Source organism: Falco naumanni, chromosome 3 (genome assembly GCF_017639655.2).
Source record: "Falco naumanni isolate bFalNau1 chromosome 3, bFalNau1.pat, whole genome shotgun sequence".
In the NCBI taxonomy this organism is placed as follows: Eukaryota; Metazoa; Chordata; class Aves; order Falconiformes; family Falconidae; genus Falco; species Falco naumanni.
Window position 1 is genome coordinate 106,416,185 of NC_054056.1, and position 22,639 is coordinate 106,438,823.

At 38.5% G+C, this 22,639-nt stretch overlaps 1 protein-coding gene across 2 annotated transcripts in view; it reads right to left on the bottom strand.

Moving 5' to 3' along the window:
- Window positions 1–4,035: 4,035 nt before the first annotated feature.
- Window positions 4,036–22,639, bottom strand: part of CYRIB (CYFIP related Rac1 interactor B) — a 29,416-nt gene continuing 10,812 nt past the window's right edge. The window contains exons 1-11 of one of the 2 annotated variants that reach the window (XM_040585934.1): window positions 21,836–21,906; window positions 20,704–20,786; window positions 14,710–14,831; window positions 12,903–13,008; window positions 11,689–11,825; window positions 10,972–11,049; window positions 10,757–10,873; window positions 9,631–9,710; window positions 8,385–8,511; window positions 7,521–7,591; window positions 4,036–4,832 (exon numbers count right to left, since the gene is read on the bottom strand). In XM_040585934.1, the coding sequence (XP_040441868.1) occupies window positions 4,769–4,832; window positions 7,521–7,591; window positions 8,385–8,511; window positions 9,631–9,710; window positions 10,757–10,873; window positions 10,972–11,049; window positions 11,689–11,825; window positions 12,903–13,008; window positions 14,710–14,831; window positions 20,704–20,776 (975 nt within the window). In that variant the 5' untranslated portion in view covers window positions 20,777–20,786; window positions 21,836–21,906 and the 3' untranslated portion in view covers window positions 4,036–4,768. Of the gene's footprint in view, window positions 4,833–7,520; window positions 7,592–8,384; window positions 8,512–9,630; window positions 9,711–10,756; window positions 10,874–10,971; window positions 11,050–11,688; window positions 11,826–12,902; window positions 13,009–14,709; window positions 14,832–20,703; window positions 20,787–21,835; window positions 21,907–22,639 lie in introns of those variants that run through there. The other variant, XM_040585933.1, reaches the window with a different exon arrangement.

Sequence of the window (22,639 nt, forward strand, 5' to 3'; positions counted from 1 at the left end):
GCATTTACTGGTGAAATAATTACAGCACTTGGAAAGCTTTATTCCTACAGACTTTTTAGTAGGGCCTGTAACGATAGGACAAGGGGGAAAGGTTTTAAACTAAAAGAAGAGAGATACAGATTAGAAGTTAGGAAGAAATTCTTTACTGTGAGGGTGGTGAGGCACAGGACCAGGCTGCCCAGAGCAGCTGTGGATGCCCCATCCCTGGCAGTGCTCAAGGCCGGGCTGGATGGGGCTTTGAGCAACCTGGTCTGGTGGGAGGTGTCCCTGCCCATGGCAGGGGGGTTGGAACTAGATGATCTTTAAGGTCCCTTCCAACCCAAATCGTTCTCTGATTCTATTCTACCATTTGCCCAAGTCTTGTAACATCCCCACAGCAACCAGGTGAGTTCACCTCTGCCCCACACAACTCCACAAACACCCACTTCACACTACTACAGCTGCAACAAAATGGGACCAGCACATTGCTCAGAATCAAGCGGCAGTCAGATCACACCTGGCTCCATTTGCTCACCAGGTACAGCCCCTCCTGTGCCGTAACTCCGACAGAAGCAATAAGCCTGTCCAGGCACCCTTGTACCACCACCATAATAAGACCATCCCCAAAGGATCATTAGCATCAAAGCAGGGAGAAGCAGCAAAGTACTGCCGCAGATCCAGGGCACCGAGTCAGTGCAATCGTCCAGTTTTTAAATATCCCATGTGATAGCAATTAATTACGAAATATGCAAATTGATAGCATGAACTTTATACCAGGATTGCTTTAGTCCTTGCTTCACTGTCCCCAGATGAAGAGCTGCCACTATGGATCAGCCAGCAGACATGATACTGGTCTTGGGAAAAGGAGTGAAAAAACTTCACTTAGGCCAGTAAAAAGACCAAAAGAGAGAGCAAGAGCAAACAGCCTGGTAGTTCAGAGCTAGCTCTCTGTCCTGACAGAAGAAGCTGCTTCACAAAGCAGCGTTTCTCAGAATTCTGAGAAATAAGTAACCCCCCAAGCCAGGAAGGGCATCACCAAACAGGACTTGTTAGCACAGGTATCTGCAACACCCAGTAAACGTCACAGCGCGTTTCTGCACAGATGCACTTTTGAAATGCCACAACTAACCCTAAGCCCACGACAACTGCATAAACTACTCCTTGTCAATAATTTACATTTATTTCACAGGTCTAAGCCTTTTCAGGGACAGAAAAACAACACTAAGTCTAGAAAACCCAAAGAAAAGGATGAGCAGCATCCTTCTACCAAAGCAACAGCCTGAAGAGTCACCCCATCCCAGGCTGCAGAAGCCACGCTGGCATTGGCTTTGCGAGTCAGGAGAAAGCAGCCAGAGCACAGTGCATCCAGAATGAGATGTTTGCCCAGGAATGCTCCAAGTCCACCTGCAACAAGCCGTTTCAGGATCTCCCTCTCCAGATCTGCTCCAGCCATAACAGAACTACTGGGAAATAGGCAGCACTCTCGGCAAAGTGAAGTCCTGACGTTATAACCAGAAGATACAGACAGGAAAGGACACTTTTTTAGGAGAAATATTTCCATAGTTAGTGTACTTTTTATGTGACATTTTTAGAACCAAATCAGTATCACATAAGCAAGCTGGTACTAAAGAACGGCAGAAAAAAAAACCAGGGCTTGTGAGCCAGCACACACTATTTATTAGCTGTGTGATCAGAAGGGAAACTGAAGCCACTTCACTGTCTGTGAATGGTGACAGGCATCACACAAGCCACTGTGGACACACTTCTCCCAGAGACCCACCTGTGTCCAGGACTTGAGGCCCGTAAGAATGCAGCGATAGCGTTTATACTTCAAGACACAGCAGCACGAGGAGAAGGCCTTCCACCCACAGCAGCCACAGGGTGGTTACACTAGCTCACCAGCAGAGAAGTATGACTAATTTATTTAAACCATCAAGTGCCACCCAGCCCAGTACCCCAAGACTCTAGGGTATTACAAAGACCAGAGTGGTGCCACCCAAAGCAGCAATTTTCCCCCCAAACGTACATAAAAGCTGTTTAGTGGCCAATACTGAGCGCTGAGCCCACCAGCTACTCTTCTGTCCATGACCACAGATAACAGAATTAAAACAGGGACAAGATTAAAAAGTGGTCTTCCAAGAAACGAGCACCAAAGCTCGAGCAGTGAACACACAGTGGTTCCAGTTCAAAAATGCAAACAGCTGATGCCTGATGCACTGGAAGGCCCGTTTTCTCCTCCTGGAAAGCTCAGGAGTAGGGATGCACGCAGAGCTGTGGGCCAGCCGACTCAGAGGCACGCCAGCTCTGATCTGCTTTCCCAGCTGCGTACACAGAGAAACTGCAGAACACAAATGCTGGAGGAAAAAAAGGAAAGCTCCAATTATTCTCAGACCACAAGAACAACGATGTTTAAAAGCAAAGATATTGGCAAGGCAGTAGAAAGGAAGAGCTGTCCAAAACAGTCGACTGAAGAAATTCTGTGTTGTTTCAGCCAGTAGCCACCGAGGCAAGACAAAGAAGAAGAAATCTGCTCTATGGCTAGTTCTTTCATAATGGCACCCAGGCTGGATTTACTGCTTCAAGTGTTTTCTAACAAGATTGGAAGTAAAAACTGTCAAATACCCGAGCTGTACTTAAAACCTATTCTTTGTAAATTAGGTTTCCTTTAGAAAGCTGTAGTTCCAAAAAATAACACTGGACACGAGTATGATTTGCCCCTCCTGTGATTATTACTTTGTAACTGTATTCACAATAACAAGGCTGAGATGAACTGTTGTTTTGTTTTTTTTTTTCCTAGAGGTAATGAACTCATGAGGACAGTTACCCTTTCAGATACATGCAGAATGGTTGGTTGTACACAGTTCGTAACGTTTACAATTCTGGGAAAGATATTTTTTTTAAAAAAACCCACAAAACAAATCAAGTTTTGTCCTTTCTCAGCTGGATTCAACTGTGATGCTGCCAAAAGAACTAAAGAGCAGTATCATGTCAAAGCAAGAGTATTTTATTCCTGTAGCCAGCATAGCACATGGTTTGCTTTCTCTGTAGCTGGGACCTCTGCTAATTATCTTTGGCAGGGAGGAAAAATGCATTACCCTGCCTCAGATGAGGTACAGGTACCAGTAATACACACTTGTACCTCCTTTGAACTCTTCCTCAAGTGTCGTGATTTAAAATCTTGCAAATATCTTGTTTTCAAAAAACAAAGAAAAAATAAAAAGGTGCAGAAGGTCCGTCCACAAGAAATCCAGCATGGTCACACTGGTACCTTATACTGGGAAGCTAGCATGCCACGTAAAGTTACAAAATATTATTTGTCCAGCAAATCAAGCTGAGGGTGTTCACGCTTGCCTGCAGGTTTCAAATCTCCTTTCCAGAATGCTGACAACTCATTTTAGGCATAATCACAACAGCACCACACACACGAGGTGCACTGTTTGCCCACTGATGCAAAACGTGCCATTTCCCAGAGATGCTCTTTCTAGTAATTCTCAAATCTTGTTTTCTCTTTCAATTCTTCCTCTCCCAATACAGTTTCATTTTCTTCACCAACCTATCAACCTGCATTAAAATGCTAGCTGAACACGAAACATTATTTAGCATGCTAAGATTATTCAGTTTTTCTACACAGTTCAAAATATCTGGATCTACAAGAGTATAAACCAGTACAGAGCGAGGGAAGTTAATCTCTGCACCACTGGTACAGGAAAGGCCAAACCGGTAGCCTGATTTGGAACACCATCTCTGATGTACTGAGACATCAGCACAGGTAGCCAAGATGCAGGTTCTTCAGCAACATCCACTGGGATCTGTATGGACTGCACAAAGTTCTTCCCCCCAAACCCTGTATGAGTAATATTTCTGAGAGTGAAGCAGCAGAGCGTGGAGAGCAAGAACCCTGAAACACGCTAGGCTTAAATCAGTGGATTAGACTACTGGTTACTGGTAATGAAACAGCAGAGTTTTCACTATATAAAATTTATAAATTTATTTTTTTGTAAAAATCCAAAGAACACGAAGACATCTCACTCAAAATACTGGTAAATCAAACCACACTTAGAAAAATGAAAGCCGATTTTATTATCTTATCCACAGCCAATCATTTGACATGAACATGCATACGTAATTTTGCTACGCACACACCACAGTTTAACGTTAGTTATTAAAGGTTAAACATACAACATACATCCTTACAAAAATGAGTCAAAATGCAAACGTAACTTTTAAACAAAACAGTTTTTACTCATTTAAAAAAACCTTTGTGTTGGGTACCATTTTGTACAAACACAGTTAATTTAAACAAATCTGCTTTTAGTTTCCTCATGGTTGCACATGAAAATAAGCTGCAATAGAAAATGAAGTCATCAAGGGATTTTTAAATAGCAGAAGTAGGCAGTCTTGCCATGCAGAAGAAGCAATATTAAATATTAGTTTTTCAAAAAAAGAAAAAACCACAAGTTTAAAAATATTTAGTTCAAGTCACAAATCTTTCCCCAGTACAGAGAAATCCAAATGCAACGCATAATTAGCTGCCACTTAGGATGGCTATTCTGAAAAGTAGAAATACCTTCCAGAACTGGTAATTTTCATTGATTTGGCACAGAAAAGAAGTCTGAGCTTACTTAAGAACAAGAAAGTGATTAAAAAAAAAGGTAAACAGGAAGAGAGAAAATAAAAAGCAAGAATGAACGAGATAGTAGTTGCAATCACTAAAAAAAAAAATAATCTGTGCATCTCAGTCATTGCAGAATACTGTCTGTCTACAGCAGGTGCGGATTCCAGGTAATTGTTATTGCAACATGGATTTAATTTGCTTGGAGGTAGTCTCATCATTCAAATGCTTTGTTGTGTACCTGAACGGAGAAACAAAAATCAAGTTGAGAAAAGCACGGATGTTACTTTACTTCGGCTTAACAAATACACGATTTCTCTGTTCACGGCTCACTCTCGGCCACTTATCACCCCCAGCTCCACAGTTGTTACCCAATACATAGATCAGACATTCTTATCAGAAAATGCTATTATCGATCAGAACGATAACCCAACAGCCTTGCACCAAGGGGCATTCAAAATAAGCCTCAGCTGGATGACGGCATTTGTGCTCTTAGGACATTTCGTAGTAAATTTACGTTTCCATATGTGATAAGTAATTATCAGTAAGACTAACTCGAGGTCTCCGGTCCACAGGAAACATCTTCAAATAACACACAGCCTCAGAAACTTCTCTTCAAAACTTTCAGTGACCGAACTTTTCTAGATTCCTCAATGGTAATGGGTTTAGAATGGATTTAATCGCTTTTCTGCCTAACTTCCTGCTTGCTTAAGTAACTGTGCTGCTAAAACTAAGTAGTATAGACATTCTAGCAACACATTTTCAAGTCGCTACAAAAAACTTAGCAATTTCTTATTTTAAAAGAAAGTACTGTATATCCTCAGTGCTGGCTTCCCTGATCTTCCTCTTCTAACTGTAATGCAAAAGCAAGTAAAAACTTATTTTGCAATTTAAATTTAATATATTAAATTAGCATTTTCATTGTTATCCACAACTGCAGTGACATTTTAGTTGTTCACTTCAAGAATATACAATGACTTTTTGATTTGGAAATTACTATCAATATAGATTTCAGCACTTTTTGGCAATTTATACGTTCCACAAACAAAAGGCCTAAGGTTTTCTAAAAGCCTGAAAAGTTACTGCACTTGGTATTCTGCCCATGTGAAAAAGCTGAACACGATTACAATACTTGCATGAATTTCAAATTATAAACAGCTGATCTCTCTCTGAAATCCATACCACCTTCCATTTGTTTTTGAGACACATTTATCTCTTGAGAAAACACAAGAACTTCTAACATTCCTCCAGAATCTAAGACTTAGTTTCTCATGACATCATCCTGAACCTGCTTTCATCACACACACAAAGCAGCTCACCTCTGCATCTCTTCCTAACAATTCAAGATGGCATTCAGACAAAAAGATTTAAATATCTTTGATTGAAAGATCAAATTTACAAAGCTAGGCCTGTTAAAGTATGCATGCATGAAATGGGTTGGTTGTGCTGGAAGGTCAGCATGAGAGCACAGGGTGAATTTACACTACTTATCATAAAACAACACAGAATGGAGCAAGCACCTGAACTACGCTTCCCAGGTACTTGAATAGTGTCAACCATGATGAGGACAAATGAAGTACCAGTAAAGATCAGTGTTCAGTTGCAGCTGCAATCAGAATGAATTAGTCAGAAAATAAATGCTAATATAGCATCTTCCTTCTGGAAGCTTGTGTTTTTACTGATCACCATCTCAAAGACTGATCACATACAGGAGGTTCAGAGATGAGTAACAGAATGATTCAAGCATGGAAATACTCACATGAAGTCTCAAACTAAGCCCAAATTTACTTTTGTTCTTTAGCTAATAATCTGAAAAAACTTTGCAAATGAAACCATTTATGATGCCACATTATTTCACTTCTTACCACATCTCAACACAAGAATGAGGGCAAATGAAATTAAAGCAGTTTCAGTGCAGACAAGAAAAACGAAGTACAACTGCACTTTTAGGCAAGACGAATTAAAGCTTCCGCATTTCAAAGCGAGCCCATGAATAACAACGTTCAGTTACAGTTAACTGTTACCAAAACGACATGATACCTTTTCAAGTAGGGACAAGATGAAGTGTTTAATTGCCCATCACATTTTGGCACTTTTTGCCACAGCTCTGATGCCGGACACTCACATGAAGAACATGTAACTGACTATAGATGCAGCTTTATGATCGAAAGTAGTGGGTTTTCAGTTTCTATACAGAATCAGTGATTTTTCCTTACCCCTCCAACTAATGTGGCAACTTCTCTCATGTAATCTATGGCAGAAAGATTTAGACTGTTGCCCTAGCACTTTGTGAAAGAAGAACAATTTCTAGTTGCATACTAAAAACCCGCAAAACAAGAACTACCTGCCCTACATGTTTGAAGCTATCTGTGAAACATAAAAATCACGTAAAACTGTTCTTATATTCTACTAATAATAAACAGAATCATTAAGTCACGGTCAAACCATACACAGCTGAGGATATGGCCAATGCAAACTTCCAGCCATTTCTTTGGTAAGCTGGCACAAGCCACAGCGCGCACACCATGTGGCTTGTTTGGTTGTTCAACCAGTAGATGTGATCACAGTTACTTCTACTTAGCTTTTGGTATGTACTAAACGTTGTCATCAGTTTTAACTTCAGGTACAGCGTCTACTCTGGCACGCTTACCTCTACAGACTCATTCTTAACCTGCACGCAGTCCAAGTATGCAAAAAGTTATTTTAGAACAAACAACTGCAAGTTTATGACCTGGCTTTTAAAACACAGTAGCTTCTTCTTGCATCTTGCTTGCATCTTGCACCCAGACACATGGGGAGAGAATGCTTGCAATAACCACATTCACCTTTTACCTGCGACACAGACTGAACACTTCGCTGCTGAAGGAAATGCCCTGAACAATTCATGAAAATTCACATAAAAATATTTCAAAAGAAAAAGTAAGAGTACCTGAGAGCATTTAGAAGGCCTTCTACACTGTTAGGAGGCTGGTCTTTAAGAACTTTGATGCATCCTTTCATCTAGGAGTTAAAAAAAATAAGGTTTTTTTATGCTAATACCTTCTAAATTTATAGAATGTTTTATATTCCATTTGTCAGAGAGAAAAGTTTAAAAAAGGCAGCAGTGTAAAGACATTTTCTTAATATTAGAAAGGAATTAAGCTTTCCGTATTACATTTTCCTATGACAATGGCTTAGCTACTTAAAAAAAATATCTGTGTATCTTTGGACAATGCCACTTTGATGTCAAGCTCTGCTTTATCAGTCTTAGACAAAAAAGGGACAAAAATCTTCATCATAAATCCATTAATGATTACATTCAGCCACTGAAATATTGACAAACTGTACTAATACAACGGGATAACAACTCATTTGAAACAACCACGACGGAACATACAGTAACAGCATCTATTTCCCACGCTTACTATCGAACAACAGCAGAAAGTTAAAGACTTAAGGACTGGTGGATGATGAACCTAGCTTTTTACCAGACAGTGAGGAACAAGCCAGATGCCACTGTTCTTTCTAGTCGTTCCGATTTGGATCTTTCAACACCACCACTGTTTACAAGTATTTCAAGACACTACCTGAATTCCATCAGAACAGATTTTCCCATGACCTAACAATGACCATTTATGTGTCCGAAAGCCTAGTTAGTATTTCTCGCTACTTATGTATGTGGTTTGCTAAGAGCTACCACTGTGCATTTAGCATGAATACAAAGTGTACATCTGGTACTAGATCCTGAAGGACAAAAAAGGAGCCCCCACACAATTTAAACACTCCAAAGATTATTTAGTAACAATAAACTTACATCAATTTTTGAAGTTTTGGCAAAAGCGCCCACTGGATGCACGTGGTCATAGAGTATGATGACACCCACCATTACCCTCAGACAGAAGGATACTGTTTCCTCATTTGTAAACCTGCTTCTATATTCACTGTAAGATAAGAGTACATACTAGTAATGCTCAAAATAACATTAAACAGAAAAATCCTACTATAAATCCTCAGAGGAAAAAAAACAACACCAAACACCAAAACCCACCAACCCCAGACTTCCGAGTTTTCCTTTTTCCTTTCAATAACCTGCTTACAAGTCAGACTGCTGCTTAGAAAGTCATCTGGAGATTAACAAGGATTCTCAAACCTACCATAATGCCCTGCTGCTACATGCCATTTCAGGTTTGGGTTTTTTCCTCTCTCAGGGGAAAAAATTAAAACAATACATACTACCTTTGCTTTCAATGCTTCCTACCCTTTTCCCTGCTGCCATCTGACATACAACCCAAATTTCTGACTCAGGGAGAGGCAAAAATAACAAAAAAAAAAAAGGCCAAAAAAGGTAAGCTTAAGGAGCAACACTTAACTATTTTCTTGTATGGGAGAGACCATTCCTAAGAAGTTTAAGAATATTTGGGGATCTTGTGCTCCAAAACAAGTGTACTGCAGTATTTAGACATAAACTTAAGTAAGACATATCTCATTCCTGAGTAATTTTACCAATGGGAAACTACCTAGGAGCCAGAAGAAACAGATAAACCCCCAAAGTTTAGTTTGACTTTTTGTTCATACTCCCAGTGCCTCTCCAATTTACAATAGACAAAGGACTGCCTTCATGCCTAAAACTCTCATAATTCCCCAGGCAGAGTGCTGTAATTTTGTTACAGCCATCAGCCAAACCAACTTGCAAGGAGGTACCACCCAATGCGTTGCCCATAACTCCTCTTTCAGGAGGGCCCTAGGCAGTCATGCTCAGATAGTATATTTCCCTGAATTATACATGAGAAAACCATTTATAAAGAGTGCCAAGAGGTCGTCTAGCTTTCATAGCCATTCTATTTTTAAATATTAATACGTTCAGAAAAGTAGACCGCATGATTGCATGGCTAGGAAAATGAGACAAGATAGCTTCATGTCAAGGTAATACAACTAAGCTGGTAAAAAGAAGACAGCATAGTTTCTAATTACCCCAATTATATTTCTTTCACCTTATGCATCACAAGTCATGTCATAAACAGAGATGATTCATACACAATACAAGCACTGTTTATACTCACGGGGTTTCCAGCATGACCCTGCACACACTAGCCATGGTGCTTAAGCAATCTGTAGTATTCTCTATCGGTAAATTTTTATTCTGCAGAAGAAGATAAACAGTTTCCAATTCAATTGTTGTGAAATATTATACCATAAAACCTAAATCAAGCCTTCATGATCTGCTGGCATGGCAATGTGGAGGAACTGAAAACACCAACACAACTATGGTAAGTCAGGTAGCCTTGCACTGAATGTTACAATACAGACTCATGACTTCCAGAGCAAAGCCTATCACACAGGTTTTGCTTGCTTATTTGTAGTTATAGAAATACACCATTGACACTATTGACTTTAGGGAAGTTTTAAAGGAATCATCTAAGCTGTTCTTTAAGACAGAAATTTCTATAGCCAAATACATGCATATGCTGCAATAGTAAAACTTAAAATTGTTGCAAGTAATGAAAATAAGAGGTTGTTTTTCTCAAGGCATTTCAAGTGTAAAGCGTAACTCCAGAAAAAATAATAAAAAACTAACGTATCTTTGTATTAAACATGTAATGTATAATTATTAAGAAATAGTGTGCATGTAAGACAAAAATCACCAGTTATCAGAAGACAAGCACAATACTTGTAGTGACTGTATTTTACCACTAATACTTAGTTAAGGATAAATAGGGATGTGTCAAAATGTTGGAATACTGTTCGGGTTTCTCCCCTCTTTAAGTATACTTGACTTCACACAGCGAAAAAGTGTCTTGGTAAGGAAAGAAGGAAGCTATGTTTTAATTCCATTTCCATTTCAACCACAGAAAATCAAGCTGTTTGCCTTCAAAATTTCTGCTCTAAACCACGACCAAAACGCAGGCAACACACTTACCACTTCCACCTCCCTCCTTGAGGAAAACTATCACTACCAATTTGTAATACTTCAAGTTTTGGCAACACATCCACAAGGTGGCTATCTGAACTTATTCTAACCTCTACGGCATCCAAGAAAGATATTGTATGTTCCCTGAGGCTCCAAAACCCAAGTTTGATTTCTAGATGTGAAATTAAGCCTGGTAGAAGAGTTTTGTTTTCCAAAACTATGTCTGGCTCTGCAGTGTTTTGAAGTACACTATCCAAGTCACAAATATACACTCTTACCTCTGACACAAACTTTGTTGTAGCATCACTTAAGGTTTTCAACATTGGCGTTGCTTCAGCATAAAATAAAGACATTCTGTTTGCCAACTCATTATTTACTTCATTTTCTCCCTCTGCCTATAGAACAGAAGGAAAGAAGAACTTAGTTGCTCTGCACATGAAAAAGTTAGGTGGTAGCATAAGCCTGCATTTCATCTCATCCAAGGGTTACCTACTGGGACATTGTTAATCCTCATACGGCTCAGAGTTCTTCTGTAGTAGCTGAAGTCATTCTGTATAGCAGGATTTGTCATCTATATAGACATGGAAGCAGAAGAGTTGTAACAAACTATATAAGGACAAGTTTTCATGAAATGTAAGACTGAGAACGATAAAACATTCAGCCTTCTGAAGTAAAAAGGCCTGTGACATGTTGGGAAGTGGTATGTGTGGATGTAGAGCAAAGGTTTCTGGTTAAATTCTCAGATTTTTCACAAGATCTAACAAAAACAAGAAAAGGAGTAGCCTCCTAAACAGGAGTTTGAAATTAGTAGGTTGAAAAAAAATGGGATTTGCTTCTTTGCCTCCAAGGATCAGACCAGCAAATTAACATCATTTCAGTTTAGTTCTTTGCACATTAGCAAGAAAACAGCTGGACTATGGGTGTGCACATACAAAAAGCAGCACCATTATCCCAAGAGATATGCAAAATTCAGATGAAGAAACATGATTAGTATGAACTGAAATAAAATAAATGCCTAAAGCTAGTACGATAATTCATCAGCCTTCCAGTTAATCTAACTCTAGGTCATGCAAACAAGCCAAGCATAGTAGATACTTGAGGATGTGCGGCATGTTCTATCCTAGAACAGAACACAACTAACATTGCTTCAGTAAATAAGACTTGTTCTCTCTTTGCCAGCTTTTGTGATTACAAAATTACAAGTTCTTACCTTGAGCTCATCAAATCGGAGTGTAAAGTGAAGAATTTCTGCAAACTGCTTAGCAAGAGCCTGCTCTCGCTCCAGGTGTTGCGTTGGTGAATATGGAGTGCTTGTCAGGGCTCCCAACAGACCTCGCAATCCTGCCTCTTAAACGAGAGAAGAGTATTTTGCAATATACAACTGCATCTGCTTCTTGTATCTCTACTGACACATATTCTGCATGCTAGACTTAAAACACACATCTGCCAAAATAGATGGTAATTAATAATAAAGGGGCTTGATGAATTGCTTCTGTGTGCCAGTGTTACTGTATTTACTTACAAACTGCTGTTAAGACTAGGTCTAATCAGTACTAACAGCCATGAAAACCTTCTTGAAAAGTTTTATTCAAGCTCTGTCTGCAACATTTGTGTAGGAAATATTGCAATAACCCATGTTAGCAGACTGCAGCCTTTAAGATAACACAGAATTAGAGGCACACAGCTACCAGTAGAATATATGGGGGTTTGGCGTTTTTTTTGTTTGTTTTGTTTTCTTTTAAGATAAACCTATAACCCAGTTTCCTGCTTATCTTCTTGAGAAGAACATCTCACCTCTTTAACAAAGCAGAATTTACCTGCAAAAAGCTACCAATTTTTGAACTCATTTTTTCATGAGCTATGCTAATAACTGTCTTGAAAAGTGAGGTAACAATGGATGGTTTGTGAAAAAACAAATCAAGTCTAATAGGTTTTATCAGCTTAAGCACATCAGTCAAGTTGGTTTTGTAAAAGGCACAAAGTGCCATCTTAACTATTGCACCTGCTCAGGCATTTCCAAGACCAAAACACTTCTGGTGTTTGGGTGGGAATAACAGTCACTTTTAAGAACTCTTAGTATCAGAAACATTAGCAGAACTCATTGCCAGTGAATTAGTTTACTAATTTTCAAAACAATAGCTAGCTAGTGCTTTCCAGAGTTATTAAAGGGGTAGAGAGAGAGGATAACAAGTACACTCCCATTCTCTCTCTCTCCTCTAAGGTATCCACTGAATTAAGTTTGTTTACATGCAAAAAGGTAGTATGCAGATATAAGTAAGATCTATTCCAAACTACTGAAGGAATCTATGCAATATGAGCTTTTATCCACTAACAAGGGCCTGACCCAGACAAGATCACATCTGAATATGCCAAATGTACTAACTAATGAAGACAAAACCCCCAAGTTAATACCATGCCACGTACCTAGTCTTTGAGAAAATTCATAGAATTTCTTTAGTTTGCCTACTAGTGGAACAACTGCACCCCATGCCTTCTCTTGCAGCTTCTCATCATTGGGATGCTGTATTGCCTGAAATTAGACAAAAGAAAGAGGAAAAAAGTATGCTTAGATTAAGAATAACTGATACAGTACTGGGAAAAAAAATAATCTATGCAGGACAATTGTTTCAAGAGCTAGTAATTAAAAAGCCTACCTACTGAGAAGTTTCCAGTTGAGATACAAGCCTGTACTAACCCATGTCTGTTCCAAAAAGCTCTTAAAAACTTGTGTTGAAAATAAGTATCCTGAATAGGAAAACAACTTGCAGACAGTATAAAGAAATTGCAAAAATAAAACTACTTAAATAAGAAAATTTACATAAATGTACATCAATTAAAATTAACAGCTTTACTGGGGTACCTCCAAGCAAAAATGTTTAGTGATCAAAGCCCTCCTCTAATGTTGGTATCTATTTTGAATTTGCAAAGGGGAAAAAGAAAAATCAAAAATATTTGTTAAAAAATTCAGGCTAAATATTAGACTAGGAACATTTAAGCATAATCAACAACATAAAGTGCTACTAAGGCATGGTGTGTAACCAGAGCTTTGAGGTATATATGCATAGAACTTGTCTTTATAGTAAGCCTCCCAAACACATAGAGCCTTAAATTCAATCTCTCCTTGTTTTCCAGATAGAAACTGACTATTTAGAAACTGAAAATTACTAAGAAAACAGAGATAAAAATGCTCATAACTCTCCTGCTGCACCTTCACGGTCAAGTCCTTAATTCCAAAATCTGTTGCAGTCAACCCTGGGCTGTGACTTGCTGCGCACTCCTCTGTGGTCCCTACGAAGTTTCCTTCCTGCAATGTCTACCTCCTCTCAGGAATGCCTCTCTTCTTTCTCCACAGATGCTGCAGGCTTCCTTGCTGAGACACACAGATTTCTGCCCAATCCTACAGCCTCTCTCTGAACATCCTCCTTCCTTGAAGAGCAAGTAAGCTTCACCATCACCCCTACTAAGGGTTGTGTATACCTTACAAATTCAGAGAAAAAAAACTCACGGTACTCTAATGAAAGCTGAATAGCTATAAGTACCTCAAATTCATCTGGAGTAAGCAGAAACTCCTCCTATCTAATAGTATTTCTTAAGTGTATGTTAGAGCGAGTAACTCCTCACTTCAGGAACACAGCAGCCCTCACTGCTGCATCTGAGGAAGAAGGAAAGGGGGTTGAGAGAGTATTTATTCCACCCTTTCTTACATGTAAAGGAAAAATGGAGTGACATGCTGTACAGAAACTTCACTTCTGTTCCAAACATCTACTTTAGTAAATAAAAACCAATTAAAAGGGACTGAAAACAAGATGCCTTTTGTGTTAGGATTACCACACATCAGACTTCTCCAATTAGTGTACAAAAAGATGTCAACACTACTCAATATTGTCGACACCACTCACTGTTGTCATGCCATGCTCCTTTCCAAATTCACCACTAACTCAAGAAGAGCTTACATGGCAATATAAAGAAAAAGCAATAGCAATAGTTCCATAGAAAGTTTGAGAAGCATCGTTTGCTATTACATATGTGCATTAATATTGTTGAAACAAGCAACATCTGTTTCACTGTTAAAAAGGGACATTCCAAAGCAGAAATTCAAGACAGCAATTTTAATAGACAACATGCTTTGCCAAAACAGCTCCTGCAAGCAAAGTTAAAATCCAGCAGTATTTGGTTAGGATCGGACAACGAACACCCACAGGTTGTGCACAATTGTAACACTCTAGCTCACCTCTCGTATTTCATGGCCAGCTCCTCTATATGACTGCAAGTCTTCCAGTATTCCTTCTGCATCCTTTAACACTACATTCACCTGATTATAAATTTCCTTTTCAGATTCTGTAGGTTGGGCATCTAAACAGTAGAACATATTAAATATATATATATATTTAACAACAATATGGAATTCAATAGGCATATACCATCACCTATGGGACAAATTCTTCATGCAGCAGCTCATCAAGAATTTCCATTCTCTGGGCTACTACAATTTATGAGGAACTCCAAGAGAGTAATTGTATTTTAGTAGTCTTTTAGCTTCATTTAGCACCCCAAAATTCCACCTGGAATCTATCCTTCCTGACTTACTTAAAATTGAGTTAGGAAAAGAAATCCTGACAAGTCATCTTTATGACTATCATATCAATGTCACCTCAGGGTGCAGTACAGGCCTAATGGAAGAGACCTCATGTAAGCGCTCAAAATTTTGACACCCTTCACTGCAGATATTACAGGAGGTGTTCGTGACTACCATTATCCAGAAACACTGCACCTGATTATTTTCCATCTTCCCTGCCTCTCCTTTTACTGGTTGGGAAAGGAGCCATATCTTTTACTTCTAAATATATTTACTTCTCAAAACATTATTTATTGCACTAATTGCAAAATCAGAGCTGAGAACAAGAACTATTGTAAACTCTGTTTCTTTCCTTTTTCTCCATCCTCTTGAAGAATATATGCTGTCTCCCAGTTCTTCTGTAATAAGCTGAAGACTTCCCAAAAACATATTTGATCACCACTTCAAAAAGCTACATGTACATGTTTAGAGAAATGTAATTCAGTAAGAAGTATGTTTTGAGAAGAAACAACAAAAAGGCTTTAACCTTTAAAGATAATCATCTAGTACAGATATCTCAGACCTGGTTTACCTGATAGGGGGGATCAATTTTTCTTTTAAAATTCTCATGGAAGCTGTAAGGTTAGTTCCTGTTAGATTGATTTTTTTAAAAAAATTAGTTGGTTACTGAAGCTGTTACAAAAAACCCCACTTCTCTGTTTACCTGGGTAAAATATGTTATGAAATAAATACTGTGATATTTTAATTCAGGAGTTCCAATGCCAAAAGTCAGGGTATTAACAATAGATACTTTTTTATAGGGACAAACAAAAGTTATCTACGGACAATATATCCTCATGATTTTGTACAGTTCAAAGTCTGGAAAATGTTTTTTCAAAAGTGTTTTTTCCATGATGCATATGTATAACTCCCACAAACAGTAACGGAAGTTAGGTATGTACTTACATTAAAAAAGAAAAAAATATCAAAATCACAATATCCTAGTGTTGCACACTGGACAACAGCATTAGAAAACAAAATTTGCATTAGGAGAAAATAAGTTTCATATGCTTTGCCTGTCTAGATTTTCCTGTAATTTTAGCATAATACTTTTTATTTTTATGGTTTAATGCATAGAGTGGGCATTATTAGCAAAATATGCCTATATATAGACCTTGCAACAGTTGAACCGTGGTATTTTGAGAACCATCAAGAATTAGCACAGGTAAAAAAAGCTTGTCACTCCTTTAAAAAAAAAAAAAGTGTTAAGAGCACCACATTGATTAGGCATCGAGTAAAAGTGGCCAGTGCTTTTCAGATCATCACAAAGGTCACATTTGTAATTTTGAAAGCTGCTGAAGACTGCTGTAAGAAATGAAGACAAAAAAATGAGGGAAAAGAGCAGACAGGTAAGCACCAGGTGACTGGCAGCAGTTCATGCACAAACATGAAATGCTATAGTGAAACACAGACTAAAACATGAAGCTCTGTAGCATTCCAGATTGTGGTGTTAAATAATGCAATCAAGACTTGCCACTTGGATCGTCTCACGCTGAGTACATCTCTTGACTATTTAATTTTTCATGCTGTTTTTTCTTTACCCTCTCTAGTAAGGAGAGTTAGTTTTTCAACACAGGGGGGCACCGCGGAAGGGCTCACCAGAACTCCTCCTCATTTTGAAACCCATCAACAAGCAGAACAGACGTAGTACAATCAGCTTCCAGGTTCAGAAATGAAAATCACCTTTCGGATACAAATTAAGAGGTCTTCACTGAACAGCTGGCTACGCAAGTCAACACCTTCAATACCTCTGTTCGTGTTTCACTTACGATGTAAATCAGCCAGCTACTGTACTTCATTTCCCTAAAATGTTCCAGGAAACCTAAAACAATGGTTTATACTTAATTTTCTGGAGTGGTGGGTTGTGGGGTTTTTTTCTTGATTTTTTGTTTTGATTATACCAAACTTCTACATAGATACATTTTAAAATCCAGTAGGCGCTGGATTATTTCTTTTGATAAGTATTTTATTTTGATGCACCTAGTCCTCTCCAGCAGAAGAAATGTGTAAACCTGATTTGTCCCAACTTAAGTTCCTCTCCCGTTTGTAATTCTTCTGCACCTAGAAAGGAGCTCAAATTTAAAAAGTAACCCTAAACTTTTTTATACTTGCTTCACAATACATTTAGGAAGTTAATAGGATAGATTTAAAAGATACAATATAAAAAATCTTCAAGCCCTAGTACTGGCTGGCTCAGACCAATTGGTTTATTTGTTTCTCAGGTGCTGGTTAAGGCACCGTATTCTGAAAGCCCATCATAGGGGGAGAAAGGGAGAGGTTCCTCTTCCTAATAGGTGCTGCTGTGATCTTGAACAGATGGAGGTAGCACTCCCACCTATCAGTAGGTACCTTAGGGCTCAAGCTACAGGACTTTCACTTGAGAATCTCCAATTATGGAACTCATTTTCCTTAGCGTGGAGTGCACACAGCAGGAAAAGGAGTTATACTTCTGGAGTTAGTCTTGACAACTAAGAAAAAGCAACCAGCAATGCCAGGCATCCAAACAGCAGGATGGAGGCATACAATTTCAGGGATTTCTCTTCTCTCCTTCCATAGATGTAAATTCCTGCTACGCCTTTATGATGAGGCTTTGCCTTTACCCAGCAAAGTTTTCCAAAGGAAGAACAAATACAGTAAGCACAGCACTGCTCACTGAAATGTTCTGAGGTTTGATACTGTTGCCAAAGGAGCAAACCCTTGTTTATTCAAGGCAACTTTCCCATTTTTAATCCAATAGTATGGAAAGTGAAGACTGAGATCCCTCAAGTAAACGGGGAGTTCATCTTTAAATTAACTTAGAATTTAATCAGAATGTTGCTGCACTAGATGCAATTTACATTTAGAGTTCATAAAGCTCACATGTTAACGTATTAAAGACAAAAGAGTAGACTTGAAACAATATACGAACACTGTTATGTAAACTAAATGCTATGAAAGTATGACAACATTGCATGTGGGGAACACACACATCTAGTGACTATTTAAAAAATATTTGGCTAGCCTACAGAACTAGTAGGGAGAGGAACTTGGGGTTAAAAGTTTATACTGCACAGCAAACACTATTTAAACTGAGATTTTTCCCAGGGAAGAACACATCAAGTCATCTGAAACTGTCTGGGACAAACCTCACAAGCAAGGGAGAGAAAAATCCCAGACTGCTGCAGATTAAATGATTTATTCATCTGTATCATCATTATTACAGAGAATGCAATCTTTGCGGCTCCTCTGAAACCTAGCCAAGTTCTTTGGAGGTAATGCAGAACACTTTCAGCTCTAGCTTGAGATCGCCATCTGCAACCAGAAGTACTCTGTGTATTAGCTACTATTGGTATATTTGAAAAGGATTTGCACTGTGACAGTAATGACACCAACATATAAGTTGAGCTGTAAGTTTCCCACATTGTAGGTGGTGGTTTATTTTAACAACATGGTCCTCACCAAGCCGTGCCTTTTCCTCTGCTCATGTTAAAAGTGGCACTGCAGAGACTTCGGTAGAATACTTAAGACAACTATTTGTTTCAAACAGGTAATGTGAATGACCAAAGGAAACACAAGCATAACCAGCGTTGGCAAGGAAAAGCCAATGGCCCATTACATCATTCATCAGAGGGTTTTTTGCATGTATTCTGATAGTCACACAAATCACTGAAATCTAGCACCAAGGTAAGTATCTGGGAAAAAAAGTATCTTGGAAACCAGTCTAAAACCTTTCTAAATGTGGAGTTTGTATCCCTGTAAAGCTTGACGGACATTAGATTTTTAGCTCTTTATGGTATTGTGCAAGAAATGTTTAACTAGTCTGCTCACTCCAAAAATACATATGGATTTAAGAACCAAAACTACTTTGAACTATTTATTATTGGGCCAGGCATAACACTGAACTGGCAAATTTGTTTTTAATACAGAGCTTACTTGCTCTTCCACATAAAAACACAACGTTAAGTATCACAAGATTAAGTGCCAAGTCTTGAAGAAAGATCTTGACTGTGTCAAAGCCAAGATCCTGTCAAGGCAAGCTATCTGAAACAGAGTAGAAAGAAGCATGGATACACAGTATTGCAGCAGAAACAAATGCAGGACAGGGTCCAAAATGAATAAAGAACAGTCTAACAATTCAGCCATAATATAAGTCACTTAATTTGACTGCATATGTAAACATTTCATGTCAGCAACCTGCTTACTCTCATGCCAAATCTTGTTCATGCTCAAAACATGCACTTTAAAACAAAACTGATAACTAAAGAATCAGAATTTTCTTAAAAATAGCAGCAGTTTTTATTGAAATTGATTTCAGAATTATGCCTCTTGTATCCAGCTAACCTGAATTAATTTAGTCCAATGAAATGGTCAGTATTTGCAGATTAAGCTGGAGCTACACAACTCCAATGTTCTCCCATACCAGTTACTCCCTACTTCACTGTCGCACCTATTCTGCCATGTGAGATCTGATTTCTTTCTGATTCTTGAACACAGCCCTTGATTATCTTCCCTTTATGAATAATTTGCATGGCTATCATCTTCCAATATCAATACAAATCAGAAGAGACAATTGATAAAATCAACAGCACAGGATAAGGATTTAGAGAAGTTATAACTTCAAACATCACTGAAGCAAAAACCTATTTCCCCAAGCATTCACTTTCATATTAGAACTAATATAACCAACTGCTCCTGTTTTAGCAAACAATTGAAAAATAATTTGGGGGAAGAAAAGATGATATAATGAATCTCAAATTATCCATATCACAATACTTCATCAATTTTTTTATTACGCTATTCCACCGTATTTTATTACATGGTCAAAATGCACGAACATTAGTTTTCTTATTTTATGCTTGCTGAAGTACAGCTGGGTAAAGCAATAGCGTATCCCAAAAGAAAGTAATTAAACATGCATAGCAGCAGCCAACACCACTTACCTGCCATTCTTAGGCTATATCGTATCATGCAACAAAAATTAAAAGCAGAAACGCTAAAAATATGTGAACCTTCCAGAATGTTTGGCATTGATCAGACAAGCTATTCCTCTCTTCTTTTCAAAAGTAATTTAATCTCTACACTGCGCCCCCCTTTTAAAGAGGGATGAGCTTAACTGTCAAATTTCAATGCCAAATTGAATAAGGTTCACATATACACCTTTAACGTGATGGTGTCGGAGAGCTATGAATAACTGTTGTGAGCCAATCTGCACATGCAGCATTATTCGGTGGCACACTGGGAGTGAAGAAAATCAGGTTTCATATTCAGTCCTTCCTCTAAGGTGCATGTTATGTTCTTGCAATTTACAGTAAGTCTTAAAAAGTAATTCAAATTCTTTTAAAAGTTTTGGTTAAAAGCAGACGGAATTCTGCTTCAAAACAAGAACCGTATCAAATCCCAACAGTAAAATATATTTTGAAAGCCCTCCCTGAAATAAGGATTCTATATTTTAGAAACAGAGGTTATTTTAAAACAGATTATTGCTTTCTACAAAAGCCTGCTAACAATTATCCATAGCTCAAGCATGCAAAGCTGTTAGAAGAATGGCAAAGTGAAAACATACATTTAATACATGACAAATGCAGTCTACTGCAGGCAAAGAGTAATAGATATATAAAATCATCTTCTCACTTTCAAAATCAAGGAAAAAATTTGGCCCCTGCTCAAGGTCTGTGCATGTCAAAACTTTTAGAAGGTTCCCCATGTTAAGGTACCTGCCAAGACAAGAATGAGAGAAAAGAAAATTTTCTTTTTATAAGAAGGAACAGCCCAAATATAGTTGAATGAAGCAGCGGGGGAAAGAAGACCAGAGAATTCCATCAGGCATGAATCCGTCCTTCAGGCTGCCGCCCTGATGGGTGGAGGGAGACCCCCACCTTGAGGACGTACAGCTGGGTGATCCCAGAGATGCAATGCAGCTTTCCTGTAAGAAGTGACTATGTCACCAACATCTTCACAGCTGCCCCTTTGAGAAAGAGGCAGAACTCCAACCGAAGGCCTTGCCAGTGACTAATTCTGCAATTCTGTCCCGGTACACCCTAGAACCAGTGTCCTGAGCAGGAGTACCACACGCTGAGGGCCAAGTACCATATTTTGCAAGCATTGGCATTGTAGCTATGCTACAGATTTTTACCTGATGGGACAAGAAAAGGAAAGAGCTTTAATTTTGTCAGCCCTTAGAATTTTGTCAGAAAGCCATTACAGAAAAACTCATCAAGATACATCATTTCAGTGTGCAGAAAGTGCTAACACAGGTAGGCCACAGATCTTTTACACAAGGTGCCCAAAACATCTGTGAAGCTCAGACAATTCTACTCTGAAATTTTGGATGTAAAAAATGCACATCAACTGCTCCATGAATTACCAAGCCAGGATCAGGAATGACTTGGTACTCACTTTCATCTAAAATAGGATTACAGCGAACAACTGCTCAGCACAGATTACTACGGCATACTGACAGAATTTTTCATTTTATGATAACTTGATATGCAGGCAGATGGATGGACATCACTGACCACAGCGACCCAAAATCACTAAGCACAAGGAAAGAAAACGTACACAGTAGCATGATGGTGGCTTGGCTACTACTGGAGGGAAGGAAAAAAAAGGAAAAAAAAAAAAAAAAGAGGAAAGGAAAAAACACATGCAACTCTTTCAAATTGCAGACTTGCAACTGAGTCCCCTAGCCTTCACTGCAGCAGGTATAAGCAACCCTACTGTTACCACTTCAAATGCACCAGCTGTGAAGGGCTGACAGACTTACTTTCAAAATCCAAGAAAAAATGAGCTGCATTGTGGTCTATGTCCCTGGTTAGCACCTTAATGAGATTACCCATGCCAGCAAACCTAAAAATAAAAATGGCAAAATAATTTAGTTCCAATAACCATTTCCTATTTTACGTACACGCCTGGGGCTCACTGGAGCAGGGATTCCACCAGGTTTTGCACACTGGACTCATCACAATCTAGTGGGAAGCAGAAAACGTGCACTACACGGTGTATTTCTACTCCCCTTCTCAGGGAGGAGCGATTGTTGAAAAAATTAAGAATTATAGCTTTGACAAAAATAAAGATCTGAATTACTGGCATTTTTTCATCTTGTTTAATACATTTAAAGATTATGTTACCTATGACTGAGCAATTGTTTTGTGTAACTGCAGCAATCCACAGCCAACTAAGCCATTATTGCTTAGGACAAAAGCAACCTCAAATGGAATTGGTGTCATCATAAGCCTTATTTTTAACTCTCTCTCCATAATCCAAAGCAAATTTTGGAAAGCTTCTTAGTAATAGTCATCTGTGGCCAATGAACAATGTTTCCCATCAAATCACAAAGTGACGAGTTGAACACAAGTTAGACTTTTCCAAAAACAGGAGATAATCAAGTTTCAACAGTTCTTCTTATGCTTGCTGTCACATCCCAGCTAAAAGAAATTAAGTGGAAGAAAATTAAACAGTCATTAGATTACTCGCGGTCAGATAAATTAAGAAAACAGTTTTAAACACTACCATAATTTTCAGAAATCAATACCTTCTTCAGTAGGACCATCAAAACTGCATTTCATAA